The sequence below is a fragment of the Haliotis cracherodii genome, unplaced genomic scaffold (genome assembly GCF_022045235.1).
Source record: "Haliotis cracherodii isolate W230 unplaced genomic scaffold, xgHalCrac1.p SCAF_13, whole genome shotgun sequence".
Classification (NCBI taxonomy): domain Eukaryota; kingdom Metazoa; phylum Mollusca; class Gastropoda; order Lepetellida; family Haliotidae; genus Haliotis; species Haliotis cracherodii.
The window spans coordinates 29,555,578-29,577,686 of record NW_027266268.1 but is presented as its reverse complement, the minus strand read 5'-3'; the positions used below and the strand labels follow the sequence as shown (position 1 = coordinate 29,577,686).

General features: G+C 42.8%; 2 protein-coding genes across 2 annotated transcripts in view; both read right to left on the bottom strand.

The window, feature by feature from the left end:
- LOC139458600 (flagellar attachment zone protein 1-like) lies at nucleotides 1-10,347 on the bottom strand. Its single transcript, XM_071240027.1, has 2 exons — nucleotides 10,330-10,347; nucleotides 1-1,974 (listed from the first exon to the last, which is right to left on the bottom strand). Exons 1-2 carry the CDS (start codon nucleotides 10,345-10,347, stop codon nucleotides 1-3), a joined length of 1,992 nt encoding a protein of 663 aa, XP_071096128.1.
- A 4,062-nt stretch (nucleotides 10,348-14,409) lies between these two features.
- Nucleotides 14,410-22,109, bottom strand: part of LOC139459828 (LIM/homeobox protein Lhx9-like) — a 66,372-nt gene continuing 58,672 nt past the window's right edge. The window contains exon 5 of the mRNA XM_071241525.1: nucleotides 14,410-20,188. Coding sequence (XP_071097626.1) covers nucleotides 19,907-20,188 — 282 coding nt within the window. The 3' untranslated portion in view covers nucleotides 14,410-19,906. The remainder of the gene's footprint in view (nucleotides 20,189-22,109) is intronic.

Sequence of the window (22,109 nt, the reverse complement as noted above, 5' to 3'; positions counted from 1 at the left end):
TTAATGACAATAGTCCGAATCGGGTACTCGCCTCTTGTATGTATTAGTGACAGTCTCCGTCTCGGGTACCCTCCTCTTGTATGTATTAGTGACAGTCTCTGTCTCGGGTACCCTCCTCTTGTATGTATTAGTGACAGTCTCTGTCTCGGGTACCCGCCTCTTGTATGTATTAGTGACAGTCTCCATCTCGGGTACCCGACTCTTGTATGTATTAGTGACAGTCTCTGTCTCGGGTACCCTCCTCTTGTATGTATTAGTGACAGTCTCCGTCTCGGGTACCCTCCTCTTGTATGTATTAGTGACAGTCTCTGTCTCGGGTACCCGCCTCTTGTATGTATTAGTGACAGTCTCCGTCTCGGGTACCCCCCGCCTCTTGTATGTATTAGTGACAGTCTCCGTCTCGGGTACCCGCCTCTTGTATGTATTAGTGACAGTCTCCATCTCGGGTACCCGACTCTTGTATGTATTAGTGACAGTCTCCGTCTCGGGTACCCCCCGCCTCTTGTATGTATTAGTGACAGTCTCCATCTCGGGTACCCGCCTCTTGTATGTATTAGTGACAGTCTCTGTCTCGGGTACCCTCCTCTTGTATGTATTAGTGACAGTCTCCGTCTCGGGTACCCTCCTCTTGTATGTATTAGTGACAGTCTCTGTCTCGGGTACCCTCCTCTTGTATGTATTAGTGACAGTCTCCATCTCGGGTACCCGACTCTTGTATGTATTAGTGACAGTCTCTGTCTCGGGTACCCTCCTCTTGTATGTATTAGTGACAGTCTCCATCTCGGGTACCCGCCTCTTGTATGTATTAGTGACAGTCTCCGTCTCGGGTACCCGCCTCTTGTATGTATTAGTGACAGTCTCCATCTCGGGTACCCGCCTCTTGTATGTATTAGTGACAGTCTCCATCTCGGGTACCCGCACCTTGTATGTATTAGTGACAGTCTCCATCTCGGGTACCCGCCTCTTGTATGTATTAGTGACAGTCTCCATCTCGGGTACCCGCCTCTTGTATGTATTAGTGACAGTCTCCATCTCGGGTACCCGCACCTTGTATGTATTAGTGACAGTCTCCATCTCGGGTACCCGCCTCTTGTATGTATTAGTGACAGTCTCCATCTCGGGTACCCGCCTCTTGTATGTATTAGTGACAGTCTCCATCTCGGGTACCCGCACCTTGTATGTATTAGTGACAGTCTCCATCTCGGGTACCCGCCTCTTGTATGTATTAGTGACAGTCTCCATCTCGGGTACCCGCCTCTTGTATGTATTAGTGACAGTCTCCGTCTCGGGTACCCGCCTCTTGTATGTATTAGTGACAGTCTCTGTCTCGGGTACCCGCCTCTTGTATGTATTAGTGACAGTCTCCGTCTCGGGTACCCGCCTCTTGTATGTATTAGTGACAGTCGCCGTCTCGGGTACCCGCCTCTTGTATGTATTAGTGACAGTCGCCGTCTCGGGTACCCGCCTCTTGTATGTATTAGTGACAGTCTCCGTCTCGGGTACCCGCCTCTTGTATGTATAAGTGACAGTCTCCATCTCGGGTACCCGCCTCTTGTATGTATTAGTGACAGTCTCTGTCTCGGGTACCCGCCTCTTGTATGTATTAGTGACAGTCTCTGTCTCGGGTACCCGCCTCTTGTATGTATTAGTGACAGTCTCCGTCTCGGGTACCCGCCTCTTGTATGTATTAGTGACAGTCTCCGTCTCGGGTACCCTCCTCTTGTATGTATTAGTGACAGTCTCCGTCTCGGGTACCCGCCTCTTGTATGTATTAGTGACAGTCTCTGTCTCGGGTACCCGCCTCTTGTATGTATTAGTGACAGTCTCCGTCTCGGGTACCCGCCTCTTGTATGTATTAGTGACAGTCTCCGTCTCGGGTACCCCCCGCCTCTTGTATGTATTAGTGACAGTCGCCGTCTCGGGTACCCGCCTCTTGTATGTATTAGTGACAGTCGCCGTCTCGGGTACCCGACTCTAATACGTATGCATAGCCCTCTACCGACTCGGGTACACAACTCTAATACGAATGAATAAGCGTCGACCAAGTTAACTACCTACCTCTAATACGTATTGACCCGTGAAGATCCGGGATAGAATAGGTCTTCAGCAACTCATGCTTGCCGTAAAAGGCGACGATGCTTGTCGTAAAAGGAAACTAACGGGATCGGGTGGTCAGGCTCGCTGATTTGGTTGATGCATCGTATCCCAATTGCGTGGATCGATGCTCATAACGTCAATCATTGGATCGTCTGGTCCAGACTCGATTATTTACAGACCGCCGTCATATAGCTGGAATATTGCTGTGTGCAGCGTTAAACAACAAACAAACAAAATCTAATACGTTCAATGACTGTTCGACGTATTAACAAAATTGAGTGAGTTAGGGTTCAACTTTAAACAGACAAACGGACGGTGTCCAGAGAAAGTCGGGTGATTCGACAGTTATATTCATCAATGCCATATGGCTGTAATGACAAAATGAATGACGTTGGCAATCGTTCTAACCAACGAACTGCCAACGTCTGTGTATTGAGTCTGCTTCCGGCACACCACAAGGCTTCACAAGAAAGGACGAAGGCCAAATGATACCATTGATTGGGAAGATTAGTTGCCTCTCCTCAGGAACCATTGGGATTGCACAAAGTAAGAACAAGACTTTACTCTGTGTCACTGAAAGAAATCAAACGACTCTAGCAACTTTAGCTGATGGATGGCTGTACTGTACAAACAGTAAGAGCCACAGTGTCGACTAACAAGTATAGTTCTTGATTTTGCTTTGAAACGTTTGACAACACCAGAAACAGTCTCCGCTAAATCAGAAAAGGGAATTCATGCTTTAACTAAGTAACATTACCATTTCCCGTAATTGTCACAATATTTCGATTTTCAAAAACTACCAACAGTTCCATTATCCAATATAAGCACCATCTCATCCAAGTTGAAATTCCACTACTTGTGGCTGCCAAGACTCATCAAGACTTGCTACCAACCAGTTCTATTGTGGACAATGACAACCTTCTTCAATTTTTCTTTTGTTTCTTTGTTCTTTGAAGCCGCACTCAGCAATATTCCAGCTAAATGAAGGCGGCCTTTCTATGGTAGTCTGGACCAGACAATCCAGTGATTGACATCATGAGCATCGATCCACGCAAGTGTGATACGATAACATGCATCAACCAAGTCAGCGAGTCTGACCACCCGATCCCGTTAGTCGCCTATTACTACACGTATAGTCGCCTTTTACAAGATTGGGTTGCTGAAGACCTATTGTAACCCGGATCTTCACGGGTTGTGAGCAGCCTCATACTGTTAGGGATCACAACTTTAATTCATTATGGGTACTGCCGAAGCTTATGCCAATCATGGAAGAAGATGGACCTGTTGAATGTCTTTTACTGGGTTAAGTCAGTGCCTGGTGATGTCATTGGCAGAGGACCGATTCCATGGGCTAGTGGACAGTGCGTTTGTCCAGAGAGCGGAAGGTCGGTGGTTTGATCCCCCGCCTGCGTCATACCGAAAGACGTTAACTTGTTACCCTGCCTGGAGCTCGGCATTAAGGCGCTAAAACAAGGACTGATGGGCTCGTAGTCAGTATACTGTGGTGAGTGGTGTATCCATGTTAAACTGTGGTATGGTATCGCAATGGGCTTGCATTTTAATACAGGCCTGAGAAGTACTCCTCGTACAAGCAGTCACACACACGCAGGCACGCACGCAGTCACGCACGCAAAATGCATGTCGCAATATATGTGCGATAATTTTGAACGCGACGTTAAACCCTATTTTGCCTCTACTGGTATTGGTAGAATGCAACAACTGAAAATAACAGAACTGGAATAAACCCATTCTATCCCTGCCAGCTCTCACCCAAAGTCTGTCGACCCAACGTCATATGTTTGCATTTGTTCCCATTGTCAAGGCCTCAAACGACATAATCATTTTACGTAAGCAACACTACATGTATGGTTTGAACAGAGAACTTGGTGTAAATAACCTATCAAATAACACCACATGTATGACCAATATATTAACTGAAGAAATCTGCCAAAATCCATTCATAATCATTTTCACCACTGTATGTTTGCCCTTTACGCCCCATTGCAGTGGGACCTGTTCATCTGATAATCGAGACTGGGTCTTCTCTGGCGTCAGCGTTTTATATTCACTGAAAGCATTGAGACAAGTAACATTATTACCATGTGGATCCCAAAAAGACGTCAACGGATTTGCTTACATTTCTAGCAATCCCAGAAAATAATTATCCACGGTGCCACGTTTTATTCTAGGATATTTCTTTTTTTAACGCATCATTAACAAAAATTGTCCTGTGCAATTCCCTATTTTGACTTGTAACAATGTGTTCTCGTGTATATTTTCGGGTGAAAAATTGCCTTGTCTGTGAATGTGTTTGTGATGAGTAACACTGGTGGGACTGGATAACTTGTCCCGAAAACCTGGTATCATCATAATTTGATAGTCATTCATGAGCACATATCATGATATTCATGATATAGTACAATCGTATAATGGCCTTTTAGCAGATATTTGTTGTCGCTTTTGTTTGCTCTTCAGCTTTTTGTTGGAGGAAAACCGAAAGTTTGGCAGGTCGTTGACTGTTTCATTTGTGGTGAAATCAACAAGCCCGGGTGTGGCGCTGATAGACCCACGATCATAATCAGTGCGAATCATGGAATCTGTATTCACACTCATGCCTAGCGGATCCTGGTGCGAAAAAGGGACGCAACGATATGGATGCCCAACGAATTGACTGACCTTAGACCACTGGACCAACCTTTATAAGAGTCAACAAATTAACAAGAGTCAACCAGGTTGAGACCTTTTCCCAACGTTTAGTAAAATATAAGCAGGTCGAGGTTTATTGACACATTTCTTCTGTGGATCAACAATAGCGACATCCCAACTGAGACGACAACCACGACGTGAAGGATAATATCAAGTCAAAGGTTAGGCCAAAAAAGTATAGTTCTTGTTTCTCATGACGGCAAGTCATTTCAAATCACTAATATCTAGTCTCAAAAATGAACATATTTTACAGAAAAAAACGGTTGATATTTTATAGTTATAAAATATAATAAAAAGGAACTCAGAGAGTTTCTTCATTTCCTGATACTGCAGTAATCTAGACTTGCCAAACATTATAGACTTGCATGGGCTGTAATTGGCATAATTGTTTCAGGGACTGTATGACAGACCGTCGGAATACGTCAATACGCACATAACAGTTCAAGATTCTGTGTTGTTGTGTACTGCTTACTAGATATGTTTTTCAGCTAAGAACCCACCTCGGAACAATGTCATTTTTGTGTTAGGGAGTCGGGTTTTTAAATTTTTTATATTTTTTTCGAGAATGATGATGATGATGATAATGATGATGATGATGATGATGATGATGATGATGATAACAAAAGATGAACTTCATATAGTTACATCGCTTGCTGTATCTCTTCATCAGAGAATATCTCTCACGCTTTGTCGCCATCCCAATACCCGGCCTCGCGCAGACCCAGCTGAACTACGTGTAATTCGGCGACCCCCCACCCGTGCCCTGAAGCACGTCGACCCCACATTTCGGGTACACACGTGCCTGGGTCGGGGGCAGGCTGGGGGTGGGTCTATTCTTAATGACGACACGCAAAATGATCTTTCAAAAACAGTTCACACACGTATGCATCAAGAAGGAAAACAAGCGGGAAAATGGGAGCGCTCTCTTTAAATGAAAGTGTCAAACATTGTATCAATATTTGTGTGGTTTAAGATAGCGTCATAAGCACGGAAAAGCTTAGTTCGGGGTACAGTCGCCACCCAGGGACTTGTTTCCCTACACGGATAGTAGGCGGTGAATCATACCAATCGTCATAATAGACAGCTAACTCAAGGCTTTATTTGTCAACGTTGAGAGGTTTGCTGTGTATATTCAATATTTGGACGTGTACAATAATATACTCGAGGCTGAGGACATAATTTTTTCTATTCAACGCACTTCTATACCCACAGTCGCATAAAATAACTGAAATATTTTCGTCGCTGGAACATCAATTTTGGGGAATAGAATTTTTCCACCTGAGAGTGTTGTGGCCAAGAAGATATATTGATAGCAAAACAAGCTTCTAAATGTATTCAGCCATGACGTTTCATAACTCCTCCTCTTACCACCCATACACCCCCCCCCCACCCCCCCCCCCCCCCCACCCCACACACACAATCGTATCCAGTGTTTACTTTCCTTCATGTTAACTCGAGGTCAAATAAATCCTCGTGATATTTGTTTTGTTTCATTTTGTGCAATGTTCCGACCTTCTAAATTGATGTTTTTGATTTATTGTAAATTTAAACCCAAATACATTTTATGTGATCATTTTTCGCCCCTCTCCATTGACAAACATCACGACGACAACGCTATAACGTGTTTTTTATTCCCGCTCCCTTTGCCCTTTAAACTCTGTCATTATCCCCCCCCCCCCCCCCCCCCCCCATCCCCATCCCCACACACACCTTACGCACACGCGCGGGCACACGCACGCACGCACACACATGGAATTACGCACGAGAATACTAACTTCAAACCGTATGCTATGTGTATGTCTATCCATCTGTTTCTTGTGTCTGTTGTAAATTTGTGCCTTATATTGTATGTCTGTGTTGTACTGTACGTCTGTTTATCTGTCTCGCGTGTCCCTGTCGTGTAACTATGCTGTCTGTCTGTCCATCTGTCTCGCGTGTCTTTGTCGTGTAACTATACGCTCTGTCTGTCCATCTGTCTCGCGTGTCTTTGTCGTGTAACTATACGCTCTGTCTGTTCATCTGTCTCGCGTGTCTTTGTCGTGTAACTATACTGTCTGTCTGTTCATCTGTCTCGCGTGACTCTGTCGTGTAACTATACTGTCTGTCTGTCCATCTGTCTCGCGTGTCTCTGTCGTGTAACTATACGGTCCGTCTGTCCATCTGCCTCTGTCGTGTAACTATATTGTCTGTCTGTCCATCTGTCTCGCGTGTCTCTGTCGTGTAACTATACTGTCTGTCTGTCCATCTGCCTCTGTCGTGTGACTATACTGTCTGTCTGTCCATCTGTCTCGCGTGTCTCTGTCGTGTAACTATACTGTCTGTCTGTTCATCTGTCTCGCGTGTCTTTGTCGTGTAACTATACGGTCTGTCTGTCCATCTGTCTCTCTGTCGTCTCTCTCTCCCTCTCTCTCACTCATACACACTGAATTCACTGGCACCATGAAACTTTATTTAGACAGTATATATATGTGACTTCCATATTTCAGTCAAGATCCTGCAATTGGCCTATTTCAACCCATTTCACCATGTACAATTGTACATGCAAATCGCTCAAACTTCGCCCTGGTCATTCGGTAAATAAAAAAACCCCACCATCTTTTAACGATTGGCATCTCACAATATTCCACACCCGTATACATTTCGAGCTGATAACGTTATCTGTAACTGAATACCCTAGTGATTAAACTGTATGAAAACGAAATTCAATTAATGAGACCAAATACCGCATTAATGCCGCTCGGCGTCAGGGGTGGGGTACAAAATCCAACCCGAGATCCTACAAAAGTCGCTTTATCATTCGCAAGAAAAAACACGCTGTGTCGAAATCAGGGCCACGATTCAAATATCAACAATTTTATGTAACCGGTGGAATTAAACTCACACTTACGCCATGAAAATTAAGTATAATATTGACCAAGACTGACATTCATTGCCAAAGCGAACACTCAATCCGGATCACATTTCGTTTTGACACGAGGAGAGGTTGTATTATTGTCCGAATTCATTTCGGAACCAACGTGCCGTTTGGAAACTGCGTACATCGCAAAGTACACATCTTGAGTGACATTTTCATAGACTGGCCATGCCATCATATTTAGCGATACAACAATTTCTTCAATGCGCTTTTAAAGATTGTTTAGACAAGTTAAATGGCCGTGCGAAATTTGTTTTTCGTGTATCGGCTTACAGAGGTTTTGTCGTACAGAGTACGTGAACCCGGGTATTTCATAGCGAGTATATCAGCTCGAAAATCCCGTGCTATGACACTCATTACACACGCAGTCGCTGCACGAGCTAGGGCGAGTCTATTCTCATATCAGAGGGGTTATTGCGTGCACGGGCGAATCCATTGCCATGTCCAACTGGAAGGTGAGAGTCATTCTCCTTGATCGGACACAATGCGGAGCTAGTTGTTTGTCTGTATTTGTCGCTATTTGTTTACCATACTTTAGTTGGTTGGTTGGTTTGTTGTTTAACGCCGCACTCAGCAATATTCCAGCTATATGACGGCAGTCTTTAAATAATCGAGTCTGGACCAGAAATCAAGTGATTAATAATATCATGAGCATCGATCCACACAATTGGGATCGATGACATGCATCAATCAAGTCAGCGAGCCTGACCACCCGATCCCGTTATTCGCCTTTTACGGCAAACATAGGTTGCTGAAGACCTATTCAATACTTTAGACTCGTGAAGATACGGGTTAGAATTTGTCTTCAGCAACCCATGCTTGTCATGGATGCGACCAACGGGGTCGGGTTTTTCTGTCTCGCTGACTTGGTTGATGCATGTCATCGTATCATAATTGTGGAGATGGATACTCATGATGTCAATCACTGGATTGTCTGGCCCAGACTCGATTATTAATACGCCGCCGTCATGTAGCTGGAATATTTCCGAGTGCGACGTTAAACAACGAAAAAACACCTATTCCTTTGCGTCTCTCAGGTGTGCCAGAAACTTATGATCGGGGAGTGTAATCCCAGATACGGGTCGATCAAGTTTCTAGTTTTGTCAACACTATACCTGTGCTGTGGGTTTTACAAAAAAAACCTGGTAAATATCTAAGACCTGCATAGCTTCGGAGTTTCCACCCATGTCAAGCTGGCACGCCGTGATATAACTAAAATACTGTTCAAAGTCGTTAAACCAAACTCACTCACTCACTATACTGTGGGGTCACAAGTGGCGCAGTGGTCACATGTGCACAATTCAGTGTGTAGAGTTACCTCCCTGGCCGTGCCAGGATCTGCTGATCATGGGTTTAAATTCTCGTTTGCCTATCATTCTATCTCATTTTCTGTGTGCTGGTATCCATATATTTTCTACGTCAACTGCACAAATAACTTGATCAGCAGATATACAGATGTAAACCTAGCGCAAAAGGGCGTTGGGAAATCAAGCGGTAATGTGTTGGCTCGCTCCAACGTAGACCTTGGTTCGATTCTCAATATAGTTACCATGTGTGAAGCCATTCTGGGGTTCACCCCTACCCAATCGAATATTGCTAAAAGCGTAAAAACCCAACCCATACACTAAACTCAGTCTGGCGCTAATTGTGTTCTCTACACCTTGAGAAAGTTCAAAAGCGGGTGCCGCCGTTCACGCCGAGCTAACCGTTACAACGTTTCCAATATCCACCGGTAACGTTGCGGCATAATCCCCCATCCCTCCCCTCCTCTACCCGCGTGGCGAGCCCCTAGCGACACTCGACCCCTCTCCTGTCTCAAGTGGTACCGACTAGCTTCGCGTTAACACCTCCCGTACAGGGTTATATGATCTGACCCTTCTATCACGGAACAAATACACACTTGACCCTTCAAGTGTTAAACCTTCAGTGACGTAACAAACAGTAGCCCGACACCCATTGTCCCTGATCACAAGCACTGACTCTCTGGAGGTGCGCTCATGTAGGTGCTGCATCTTAGGGAATAATCACATTATCTAACTATTTCCCATGCTTGCCAATGCTTCTTATTTTATATACACCAGAAAGTGTTAAGCACCATCGCTTCTTTGTTATTCATATACAGTAAACTACGGATATAACGAACTCAAAAAGACCACTAATTTTAGTTCGTTATAACCGCAGTTCGTTATAAGCATATATTCAGCATAACTTCAGCAAATAGTCAGGACAAAAAAGTAAGTTCGCTATATCCGTCAGTTCGTTATAAGCGTGTTCGTTATAAACGTAGTTTACTGTATCCCAAACAAACCTAAAGTGAGTGAGCTGGGTTTAACGCCGCTTTGAACATTATTCCAGTTATTTCAAGGTGTGTCAGCTTAATGTGGGAGGAAAGCCCGAAGTGATGCAGGTCTCAGACGTTTATCACTTCGATGAAACCCACGAGCACGGGTATGGTGCTGACAAACCTAGAAACATAATCGGGGCGAACCGGGATTCCAACCTATGGTCATAGGTTTCTGCAGTGCCCAAGGTACGCAACTTTGCACAGCGAACTGCGGTGTCTAAGACGACGTTTTGATCCAAACTTCCATGTATCTTTTGGAATTACTTACCCTGGATGTTGATATCATTTTGACGAGTGCCTAATATATCACCAGTTCCGCTTGATAAGTTGGTACCATATATTCTTCTTCGTCGCCGCCAGTACCGCGTCATATCATATGATGCCAAGATCCAGGGGAACAGAAGAAAATGTTGCCAAAAAACAAAACTATTGCCATGGAACTGTTACAAAAACGTAATTAAAATCTTTATATCCATGAGTATTGCCGCCATCTTGTTGAGTAAAACATTAATACAGGAAAGATTAAAATTTATGTTAAATTCATATGGTCAATATATATTAAACCAACTATCGTACAGGCAACCCCCCAACCCCCCTAACCCCCCCCCCCCCCCCAACCCCCCTAACCCCCCCCCCCCCCCCCACCCCCCCCCCCACAATTTAGCACTTTTTTGTAAAGTGAAAACTATAAAATAATTCCAGATGGGATGACTGAAAGGTTGTTTGAATGCCATAGAAAATCTAAAATTTAAATACATGCGGGTGTTAAACAATGGAGACCAATATGCCATGAATAAAATATTTCCCCTTCACTAATTTTGAGACGACCCCTATTTCTTATTCTCCCCACAATTCTCTCATCAATTCCGGCGGAAACGGAGCTTTACTTAAAGACCTTTGAGTATTATTCATTCCTTGCAAATTTTGGGTCAACTGCCGGAGGAATTTCCTTTGTTTTTACACCGCTGTTCTTACCCAGATATGGTTTCAAGCAAAATTTCAGCAACAAAGAAACCCTGTACTGTCACTGGCCGAAACCTGAAAAGTAGTTCCTCCGGCGACATATTCATACTCGCGTAATTAAGTTTGGCTTTTATCCAGACGGTGGTAAGATGGCTTCCGGCCAATAGCAGCGTTTGCGGCAAACCGCGCCTCTTGAAAATAGGGCTTTGTTTTTGAGAATATCCTCGCGACTCGTTTATTGATTTTTGGAAAGAAAATATTTCCTCGAAGGCTTTTCAAATGTCTGGTTCTATTGATGTCTTTTGAGTCTACGAGGACGACATGTAAGGACATTTTGATGTTTTTTCACAGGCCATAAGAGAGGCGCAGAGGAATTCAGCGTGGAACTTCACAAGATTCCGTTTGAATGGAACAGTATGGCGTAATATACGGAGAATCTGGCACTATTGATTTTTCTATTTGTGTGGTTTTATTGCTCACTGGTTTCTAAGGCACAGGACACCGAATTGAAACATTTGGGGCTCTCTTCTTCTCCAAATTGGAGTGAGCGAGTTTGGGTTTAGCACCACGTTTGACGTTTTTCATTCATATCTTGGCGTGTCAGCTTCGTACATGTCGCAAGGCAGATCGTAGAAAGCCACCACCGGGCGATGATGATGATGAGATTCCACAAGCGAGTCCTGTCGGCTGAGGCCCACAACTCCACACAGCGTCTAAGCCCTTTGGAATTCTGGGTCACCCCAGCCATCTCGTAACCTTAGAGACCTTCACCTTCACCTTCGATTACTAGAAAGTTATCAGAGGATGTTGGTCAGGAACACTCCCTTAGAGGAAGCTATCGAGCAATACGTAAAGGCTGGGTGACCTAAAGTAACACGTGACCTCAAACGTCACTGTGTAATTCCTTTCGACACAGTACACCCGTGTTTATAACAACTATTCAGGTTTTGTTTGTTGTTTAACGCAGCAAGCCGCAATATTGCAGCTATATGACGACGGACTACTTAGGTAGGAACTGTGTGGGAAAAGTCAGTGATGCTAAATATAGAAGTATTATGTAGGGCTCGCTTGGGGATTAAGCAGCGCTTGGAATTCACGCTCAATGACTGCCTTTATTCATGGTGATTATTGGGCCGGATGTATTCTAATACCTGGGAGAAGCGACTATATTTTGTGTCTGAAATTGCAATGAGGATTTAGACACATGATATATAATCTGACGACTTATTCGAGTGGGTACGTCAGTTTGACTGTTTGATATCGTGAGGCACCTTCAAAAAGCTAATTATAAGGTATAGCCCATTCACTCACTCACTCAAAACTTTCCTTATTACATTCTTTGGCAACAAGCGCTTTTTGATGTGTTTTTTTTCTAATAATGCAAACGCACTGATGCCATGCACACTAACACAATTTGTCATGTGAGTGAGCGTTTGTTTGTTGTTAAGCACCGCACGCAGCAATATTCCAGCTATATGACGGCGGTATGTAAATAATCGAGTCTGGACCAGAGACAGGCATCATGAGCATCGATCTTCGCAATTGGGACACAATGAAGATGCATCAACTAAGTCATCAAGCATCGGTTGCTGAAGACCAGCATGTGAGTGAGTGAGTGGGTGAGTGAGTGAGTGAGTGAGTGTGTGAGTGAGTGAGTGAGTGAGTGAGTGAGTGAGTGAGTCGGCACAATCCAACCGCATGACGGTGGCTGATATGTAATGAATAATTGCGCAACGTGGTCATCCGGATCAGAATAGCTCCCCAGCATCACGATTGTGGAAGGATGGGACTAAACTGGGCAGTAAGGTTCTGCGACGTTGGTCGTTGCTTTGTTGATTTGTCAGTGTCATGTAGTGAACCGTCAGAGTCGACCCATGCCGTCACACTTCTGACATGACCCAGTGACGCGATAACACACATACATGTACCAATGTGGGATTCGAACCCGTGTCTTTGCCGTGACGTGTAAACGCTTTACTCATCGGACCACCCTATGCACTGGCATCAACCCCATGCACTGGCATCAACCCTATGCACTGGCATCAACCCCATGCACTGGCACCAACCCAATGCACTGGCATCAACCCAATGCACTGGCATCAACTCCATGCACTGGCAGCAACCCTATGCACTGGCATCAACCCCATGCACTGGCATCAACCCCATGCACTGACATCAACCCCATGTACTGGCATCAACCCCTTGCACTGGCATCAACTCCATGCACTGGCAGCAACCCTATGCACTGGCATCAACCCCATGCACTGGCATCAACCCCGTGCACTGGCATCAACCCCATGCACTGGCATCAACCCTATGTACTGGCATCAACCCTATGCACTGGCATCAACCCCATGCACTGGCATCAACACTATGCACTGGCATCAACCCCATGCACTGGCATCAACCCCATGCACTTGCTTCAACCCTGTGCACTGGCATCAACCCTATGCACTGGCATCAACCCTATGCACTGGCATCAACACCATGCACTGGTATCAACCCTATGCACTGGCATCAACCCTATGCATTGGCACCAACCCCATGCACTGGCATCAACCCCATGCACTGGCATCAACCCTATGCTCTGGCATCAACCCCATGCACTGGCATCAACCCCGTGCACTGGCATCAACCCGATGTACTGGCATCAACCCTATGCACTGGCATCAACCCCATGCACTGGCATCAACCCCATGCACTGGCATCAACCCTATGCACTTGCATCAACCCCATGCACTGGCATCAACACTATGCACTGGCATCAACCCCATGCACTGGCATCAACCCCATGCACTGGCACACAACCCTATGCAGCGCCAAACATAGCCCACCTTAACTCCAGTGGGATCTTTAGTGTGTGTGAGTGAGTTGTGTTTGTCCTTACGTCGAACAATATTTTATATATGAGGAAAGCCTAAATAAACGCAGATCAGTAAAAGCACGGCGGACATGACGCTGGCAAACCAGGGATCAGTATGATCTAATGTGACATTCAAACCCAGCTTCGCCGTTTTGTCTTTCTTTGTTTGTCAGCACTGCACCCATTCACGTGGGTTTCACCACAGTGAACTACAATCCGCGTCACTTCAGGCTGTCCTCCCACAATAAACTGATACGTCGTGATATAACAGAAATATAGTTCAAATCGGCGTTAAACTAACTCACTCAACAAAACATTCACAGGGACCTACTTCCAGGAAGGGGAGACAACTACACAGAGCAAATAACCAATTTCCTTTGTGCACTTTGTCGTCCTCTTTAGCTATATGTTATTTTTTTTAAAATAAAAAATACGACATTGTTTAAACATATTTGTTTATTTCGATGTATATATATACACAGTCAAATAAACTGTAAATGATTTGTCAAGAAAACTGACCGTAACAGACAATGCGTAAAACACGCACGCTACAATGACGTAATACACACAAAGTAGTGATGTAAACCAACAAAGTTGATGACGACATGAGACAGAACAATATAGTATAGCTGCGAGGGAGAATTCCATTTTAAGAAATCGAAAAGGAATTCGACCGAATTATATAAGTTTGGGTGCTCATATCAGAGGTGAAAACATTGCCAAACCTGTAAATTATAATTACACTTTAAGTTCATACATGTTCCATGTATTGTTTCATAAAATAAGATCAACATGAATTTACTGTTTCAAGGCAAACTTTTGTACATTTTAAAATTCGTAGAAATTAACTAAATGTTTTAAACACCAAGTGGACACTTATTTGGACATAGAAATGAGCTCAAACAGCTGATAAACGTTCGAAATATTGACACTTCGATATAACCAATACAATCTCCAAGTGATAGGACTTACCGATGGGATTTTTGAAAGCACCACGTCTGAAGCGGCTGGTTGATTGAAATTCACTCTTAGTACATCACAAAAGTAAACAAGCGAACAGAAGTGACTCCTCATATACAAAAAGGGAACACACAATATATACATACACGCAGAGCGGTCACGTGGTACATCAATAGATCAAGGACCCGCATTTTACGCACCGAAGTCTTTTTACCAACTTATATTTTACAACTGTCGTTTTACCAGACGTATTCACCCGATTGGCTGTAATACGTAAAGAATTCTGCACATATCACAGCACATTTATTGGTTTTCTCTCAATGAATTCAACTGTTTCTCATTTTGTAACTAAATCCTAACATTTACTACTCAAAGAACTTAAAGAACACCCAAATCTTTCATATTACTATAGTATATATAATTATAATAACTATATAATTATTAACTATAGTAATATGAAAGAATCGGATGTTCTTAATGTCTTTTAAGTGGTAGTAATTGTTTCAGTAGTATATATTTGTGGGGGAATGTTTAATTGTTTTCGACACAAATATTCCTCTCTTGCAAAATGACAAAATTACTAGGGCAATGTATATGGCTTAGCTATCCCCAATGAAATAAATAATTGAATTTGTTGTGTAAACTTTTAAAAATAATGTAATTGTGAACAAATGATAGCGATAACACACACACACACACACGCACGCACGCACGCACACACATGCGCGCACGCACGCACGCACGCACACATACAGACACACACGCACTCAGGAAAAAATCTTGAGATGACGCCTCATTATAGCGAAGTAAGACATAAAACTAATTTCACTCCTCAGCGAACGGGTCTCATCACTAACTATCCAGAATAATCCTGGAACGGACTTGGCAGTGAGAATAATGCTCTCAATTTCAAAAGCAAATTATACTGGGCGACTATTTTGAAGGGAAGCGCACCTGATTTTGATACAGTTACAATGCCTGGGTATTCTAATTCTGCCGACGAAGCAGAACAGGACTGAGACGGGGCAGGTGGCGCGAATCTCTGATCGTCTGCTCCCTAGCTTCCAATGTCGTCTGCGCAAGATGGGCAAAAAAACTGGACGATCATTTATCGACAAAAGAAAAGGCGCCATTCTGTCTTGATATATATTTAACGCAGCAAACATATTTGGAGGTGTAATTAATTTAAATGTTCTAATTTAAATACTTTAATAACAAATCTGACATGGATGGGAAATACTAAGAGATTCCTGTGATGATCTTAATATGGCATTCAGTTCGTGTTTATCTAACTTAATTTATCGAAATGTTAGTCACGAGAGACAGTCTGCTTCTATTGGGTCGGAAGCCAGAGACAGTGCTTCTAGCGAAAGACAGATACAGCTAAAACCGAGTCTTAAATATGAAGTATAAATTTTGAGCGATACAGTTTGGAAACATCGTTGAGAAGGAAATTGGATCTAATCCTATTGGGCATTTGCACACGTGTACGGGTAAGTGGCCCCAATGACGCCAGCCATTTGCGAAGGTAAACGAAAATTAAAGGCCGAGTCGCTGCCGTTGCAGCCCATAGCCAGACTGTTTCTGTTTGGATAAACTGTTTTCCAAAATGGCCCCCAGATTGTCAGATAAATAAAAACAGATGCTCGAATCCTTCGCCGTGAGAGAGTATAGGAATTTCTCAATGGCTGCCATATTGGATCGGCAATCCCGCAGTTGTCACAGTTGTCAGTATAAAACCCGAACCGGAAAACGAACACGGATCGGAATTCCTAGATAGCTACCACATTTAGATTTGATTTAGTCAGATGTAGGCTTCGTCCAGAGTCTGGGGAGAAAGACACGAAACAGGAGGTTTATTATCGGGAAAATACCTCCGCGACAGAACACGTTTATAATCTTTTTTTTGCGAAATGTCGACCACCAACCTCCTACACATCACTTTATGAGCAGACACATTTTACTCCGTCGAGGAAAAATATTTGTTTTCGTTTTAAAAGTGTAAAATGGGTAATAAAGGAGACTATTTAAAAAAATTATACTTTCTATTTCTGCATCTGCTTAAAAATCACTAAACAGTGTGAAAAGAAACTGGCTCGCCAGAAAATGTTTGTATCTTTTGTTGACGTTACGGAGTGATTAATATCATTAAATTGAGATAAGATTCCTACCTATCGCCTGCCAGGAGAGACTGCGTCAATTTAGGCTGATGAAGGGCCGACTTTACCGACAGCACGGTGTGCACGTGCATTGTGTCAGACAAACAATCTAAGAAGTTGATTTGATACCACTGGCCAAACGGCTTGATGGAAAATGTATTTCATTCCTGCCAGAACGAAAATGGAATGTAGGGCTAAACAGATAAAATATCAAACTTGAAAATCAATTATCAACGTTTTCAAAGAAATAGTGGTCCCTTACACGAATGAAAATATTCTGCAGATATGTTAGATGTAGAACATTTTACACTGTTGATGGAACCCATATACTATACTTAAATAAACGCTGCCGATAGAGCAGGATATGCTAACCCTTTTCGCGAACACCTGGTGTCAAAACTGATTTTCAGTTATCCATTCAAATAGTTTTAACCGCTATTACTTCCTTTAACACCCAATGGAATCTGTTTCGGCAGACAATCAAGACCGGTTATTCTGTGGCGTTGTCGTTCTATACTTACAAAAAAGACACCTACATATGAACAAAATATCAGCATTTAAAAATGCGGTCCATAGTTTCGCATTTCAAGGGCATAAATAATAAATAATTTCCCTGTCATTTCCTCGAGATAAGCGTCATCATTTGACCCTTGTAACCAAACACTACGCCGATTATCGAGAGTTATCTCCCCTCAAAGGTAAAACCGAGGTCACTTATTAGAGAAATCGTGTTTAATAACACCTGATATCCCTAATTCCGATAAAAATGCGAATTCCATATGCGAGGCGAAATCGAAGGTCGTGAGTGTGAAGAGTGGGGGACAGGTTAAGGTGAAGAGAGTATCATAAAAATGTCCCTTTTATCTGAGCCACGCCCAAAGGCGAAATAGCAGACCGCATGTCAGCTGTTAATATCAACCAATAAAAATGATTCTGTCCCATGTTCGGTTCTTTACATTCTTCTAATGAGCTACAGACGTGAAGGGTCTTTGAGTTCTTTTTCGTTTCGTTTCCTTCGTCCCTGATCCCAATTTATACGCCTTTGGTGCTGGTTGGATCAGAAAGTGAGAATATCCTGAAACCTACACCGCTAATTCCCGATAAGGAAATCTGGGATTCACATTGAAGCGATTATAATGGTCTGCATAAACATACCCTGACATTAAGAATCATCAATGACTTAAAAACACGAAGATTCATACATGATCAAAACGAGTGTACATGAGGGTTAATTTGAATAAATTTCAACAAAAGGGGGCGTAATTTCGTTAGAACTTCCGGTGCGACTGAGCAGAATAGGGACCAGAATCAGAGCTCAATCGGCGGAAAAAACAATGCCGACTTGGCACCTTTTTCCCACATTCAATATTGCACCTGCTATATCGACAATACTCGAGTACAGAATCTGTCGAGCAGAAGGAAATGTGTTTTAACCTGCATTCCCTTTAACCATTCCGCCCTCGCTGTACCCAGACGCTCACGTCTCCATCTGCTTGCCAGTTCCCCCAAAAGAATAACCCCTCCTCCCCCCAACACCACATGGGGGTAGTATGATGTAAAAGTTACCTAAACAGTCACATCAAATCATCAAAGAGAAGGCGATGCGCGAGATGAAGCTTGGGGTTGCCAAGCCATTTCACACCTGTATTATACACCTGTAGATATTTATAACTTGATGAATTGAAATCTCAATATTTGATTTAAAAAATCAACAGCATTTCCATCGCAAGGAAAGCATTAGGGGATTAGATGAAAAAATGCCATTTTATAATATTTTGTTTGTCTTACGATAGATGAGAGGAAACTAAATATCACATTTGCGAAAGGGGAATAACTGTGTCGATATAAATCCAAATCAATAAACCTGAATCATCCAATTGAAGGGAACATTGCTACCTTGAATGCCATATAAAACTTGTGGTAAAACTCGAGTCTGACAACATGAATTATGAATCCATGTTCCTGTTTAGGAGTCCTACTTTTCATAGCTTACATCAGCGTTGCACATGCAGCTCTTTGGAATGTGCCTTGTATTACTAAAGTATTTTTGTCTCACATACGGTTCCGAAACCGGACTGAAATCTGGTTTTGATTTTTGTATCAGCCCGGATCCAAACGCCAGCCGCCATCACGAGAGGACGCGGGCCACATTACATATGCTCGCTATCAGTTCAAAGAGGAACCACTGACTGTTTTTAATTCGATGTATCTACAGAATACAAAGAAAGCGCCGTTCCGTCTTTTATCTGCAACACATTTGAGGTGTCTGCAGCCCAAAATCATAAACGGTCCACACAAAAAGCATTTTTTCCAAATCTTGCACGTGCGGCATATTTGAGCAGTTAGTGTTTTTCTCGCTTCTGGGCGTGAAACCAACTTTTTAGCTAACTTGTAGTCCTTCTCCAACTATTTACACTTGTATGCCGAGCAAAAAGTCAATTTCACGTTTGCTGGGTTTCGCTTGTTTTGAATAATTGTGAATGTTCCCATCACACATAGCACTTCCGGTTGTCTAAACATTTCAGTTGAGTACGTAATCTTCATAAATTTCAATTCAGCTAGCACTTTGAAAAAAATCCGTTGTTTGGGGGCTCCAAAAGCACTTTTTGCTGCAAAGAAGATCTTTTTAACCCTACGGCCGAACCGTCAGCAACATTGTCTCATTGCCGAACTAGGCGACATAATGCTATCTGGTTCTCAGCTTTGTCGTCCACATTCATGTCTATTTGCCGAACTGTTTCACATGCCGAACTATACACATCCGATTACAAAATGGCGGATTTCCCCCGCCGAACTGTACACCATGTCAACCAGACTTTATTCTGGTCTCTTAATAAATAAAACATAGGTTGAATTGAAAATAATCTCTGTTTGGTACACAGCTCTGGTCTCCGGGCTCGCTAGTTTATTGAGGCAATTGTGCTTGAGAAGAGATCGGATATGCTGTTGCTGCCCTGATCTGTGTCCAATGCTGGAGTTTGGATGTCCGACAGGGAGGCGTTCGAACTGATGTCCGACAGGGCGGGAGATCGGGTATTGGAGAGATCGGTAAGAGACTGATCGTGAGAGTCTTTGGATTTATCTCCGTTCGAGCTCCCATTTGTGTTCGAGTTTCCCTTGTCGGAGTCTTGCTGCTTGAGTAGATTTCGGCGGTATTTTGCACGTGCGTTTTGGAACCAAACCTGCAAAACGATATGCATTCATTAGCTTTTGAGCATTATGAAAAAAAAAATCAATTTTCAAGTAAATACAGGGTGTGGTGGCCATGTTGATACGTCATTCGCTCAAGCCGGGTTCGATGCTCCGGCCTATTCTGATGTCCCTGGTATTGATGAAAGTAGCGTACAACACTTCTCATTCACTTTTTCTAATTTATGCAATAGTGTAATGTATGTACAAGCTGTCATCTTTGATGGGCTGATATTGACAGGTGCAATGTATTCCAATCGACATATTTGTCAGTCACATGTTTCGTTCAAATCACCACATAAATAGTATGAATCAATTCTCCTTCACAATTAAAAGACCCACAATGTCACTCTACAAACTATGCAAACATTTGCACCTGTCGCTATGGTCACAGAAGTCAATTCCCAAATAGTTTCAACCGTGTCATTTCTCTAGCACACATTGCATGACTGCGAGTGACATGTGTTAATAGCTCTTCTATCAGCAATAAACAACTTAAAGTATGATGTATTCAAAGCTCTACGACTATCGTAATGTAATCTGACACGGCCTTCGATTTCTATACACCTTGATGACGTAAGTAGCTATACAATAACTCGAACATTTACCCCTGTTGGTTACAACTGCTTGGCAAATATGCTACTTAATATAACTCATTCGATTAAAAATGACTGAAGATCTTAGGTACATAAACGAAACTGCTTGGAAATGCTCGTCACTTAGAGCGGAACATGAAGCCATTCACGCGGGGCATGAATACTGCTTTTGTATCTGAAATATCCGCACATCGCCTCTTGAATTTCAGTTTCCGATATTTATACAGTTTTGCCCAGGCTTTTAAAAACTTTTTCGGGAACTACATGACATTTTAGAGGGTGGCAATGTTTCGTCTCAATTGGTTATTGAAGTTACCGGTCCTGGGCGAGAAAAGGGTAAATAAAGCGACGTGCTCGCGTCGTTCGGAGCCAAGGAACGGGTGTGTATAAAACTATGAACGTGTCAAAAACGACTGGAAATCTATTTTTGCCTTTTAAGAGGGGCAACAAATATTTGAAGAACCGGGGACCATGGGGGTACATAAACCTTAAGTACTAACCCGCCCATCTCGTAAGACAGGGGATTGTGAATGGTCTCTGTCACTAAAGGTGAAACCACAACTCTGAATAGCATCAGTCTTTCTTAAGGGTGGAAACCACCCCTAATTATCGGAGAGGATCATTATGTGAATAGTTTTTGTTATCATTTGGTAAATTAGAACTTTATCTTGTCAGAACAAAACTGGAAGAATGATCAAATTGAGACATATAAAATGAGAAATATTTTAGACATGTGTATTAAATAATTGTGCAGTATATAAACATATTGCTGAATTTCTTTTAGACAAGTATTGATAAAAACGGACGGGCAAAATAAAGTTAACACTTGAAAAATGGATTTGACCCAAAAATTACAAACGTTACAATGAACCAACTCGTAACAAACTGATCGTAACATTACCTGCTTTACTGTCCTCATTACATCACAATCAGAAATCCATTTCTTGTTTGTTTCACGTTTAGCCACCATCCAACATGGGTATACTTTCGTTTGCCCGGTAGTTTACTTGAGGGTAATTTAACATAATGATTCTCATAAAGTTGTACGTTTTCCTATCTTTTTCTAGGGACAATTTGAAATTATGAGAAAATTAAATTAATGTAAACATATTCGGGTTGATTGATTTTATTCAATTCAGTTCACTGTATTTCTCAGGAGTGTTACATCTCCCTTAATGTCGTCTTTCTATATATTTCAATGCATTTCAATTGAAGAGAAGTCTTCCTAGCCTGGTAAACATTGAAAGGTGTTGACAGGAACAATGACCAAACTACTGAGCAACAAAACCCATAGAAACTACATCGGTGAAGCAGGGGT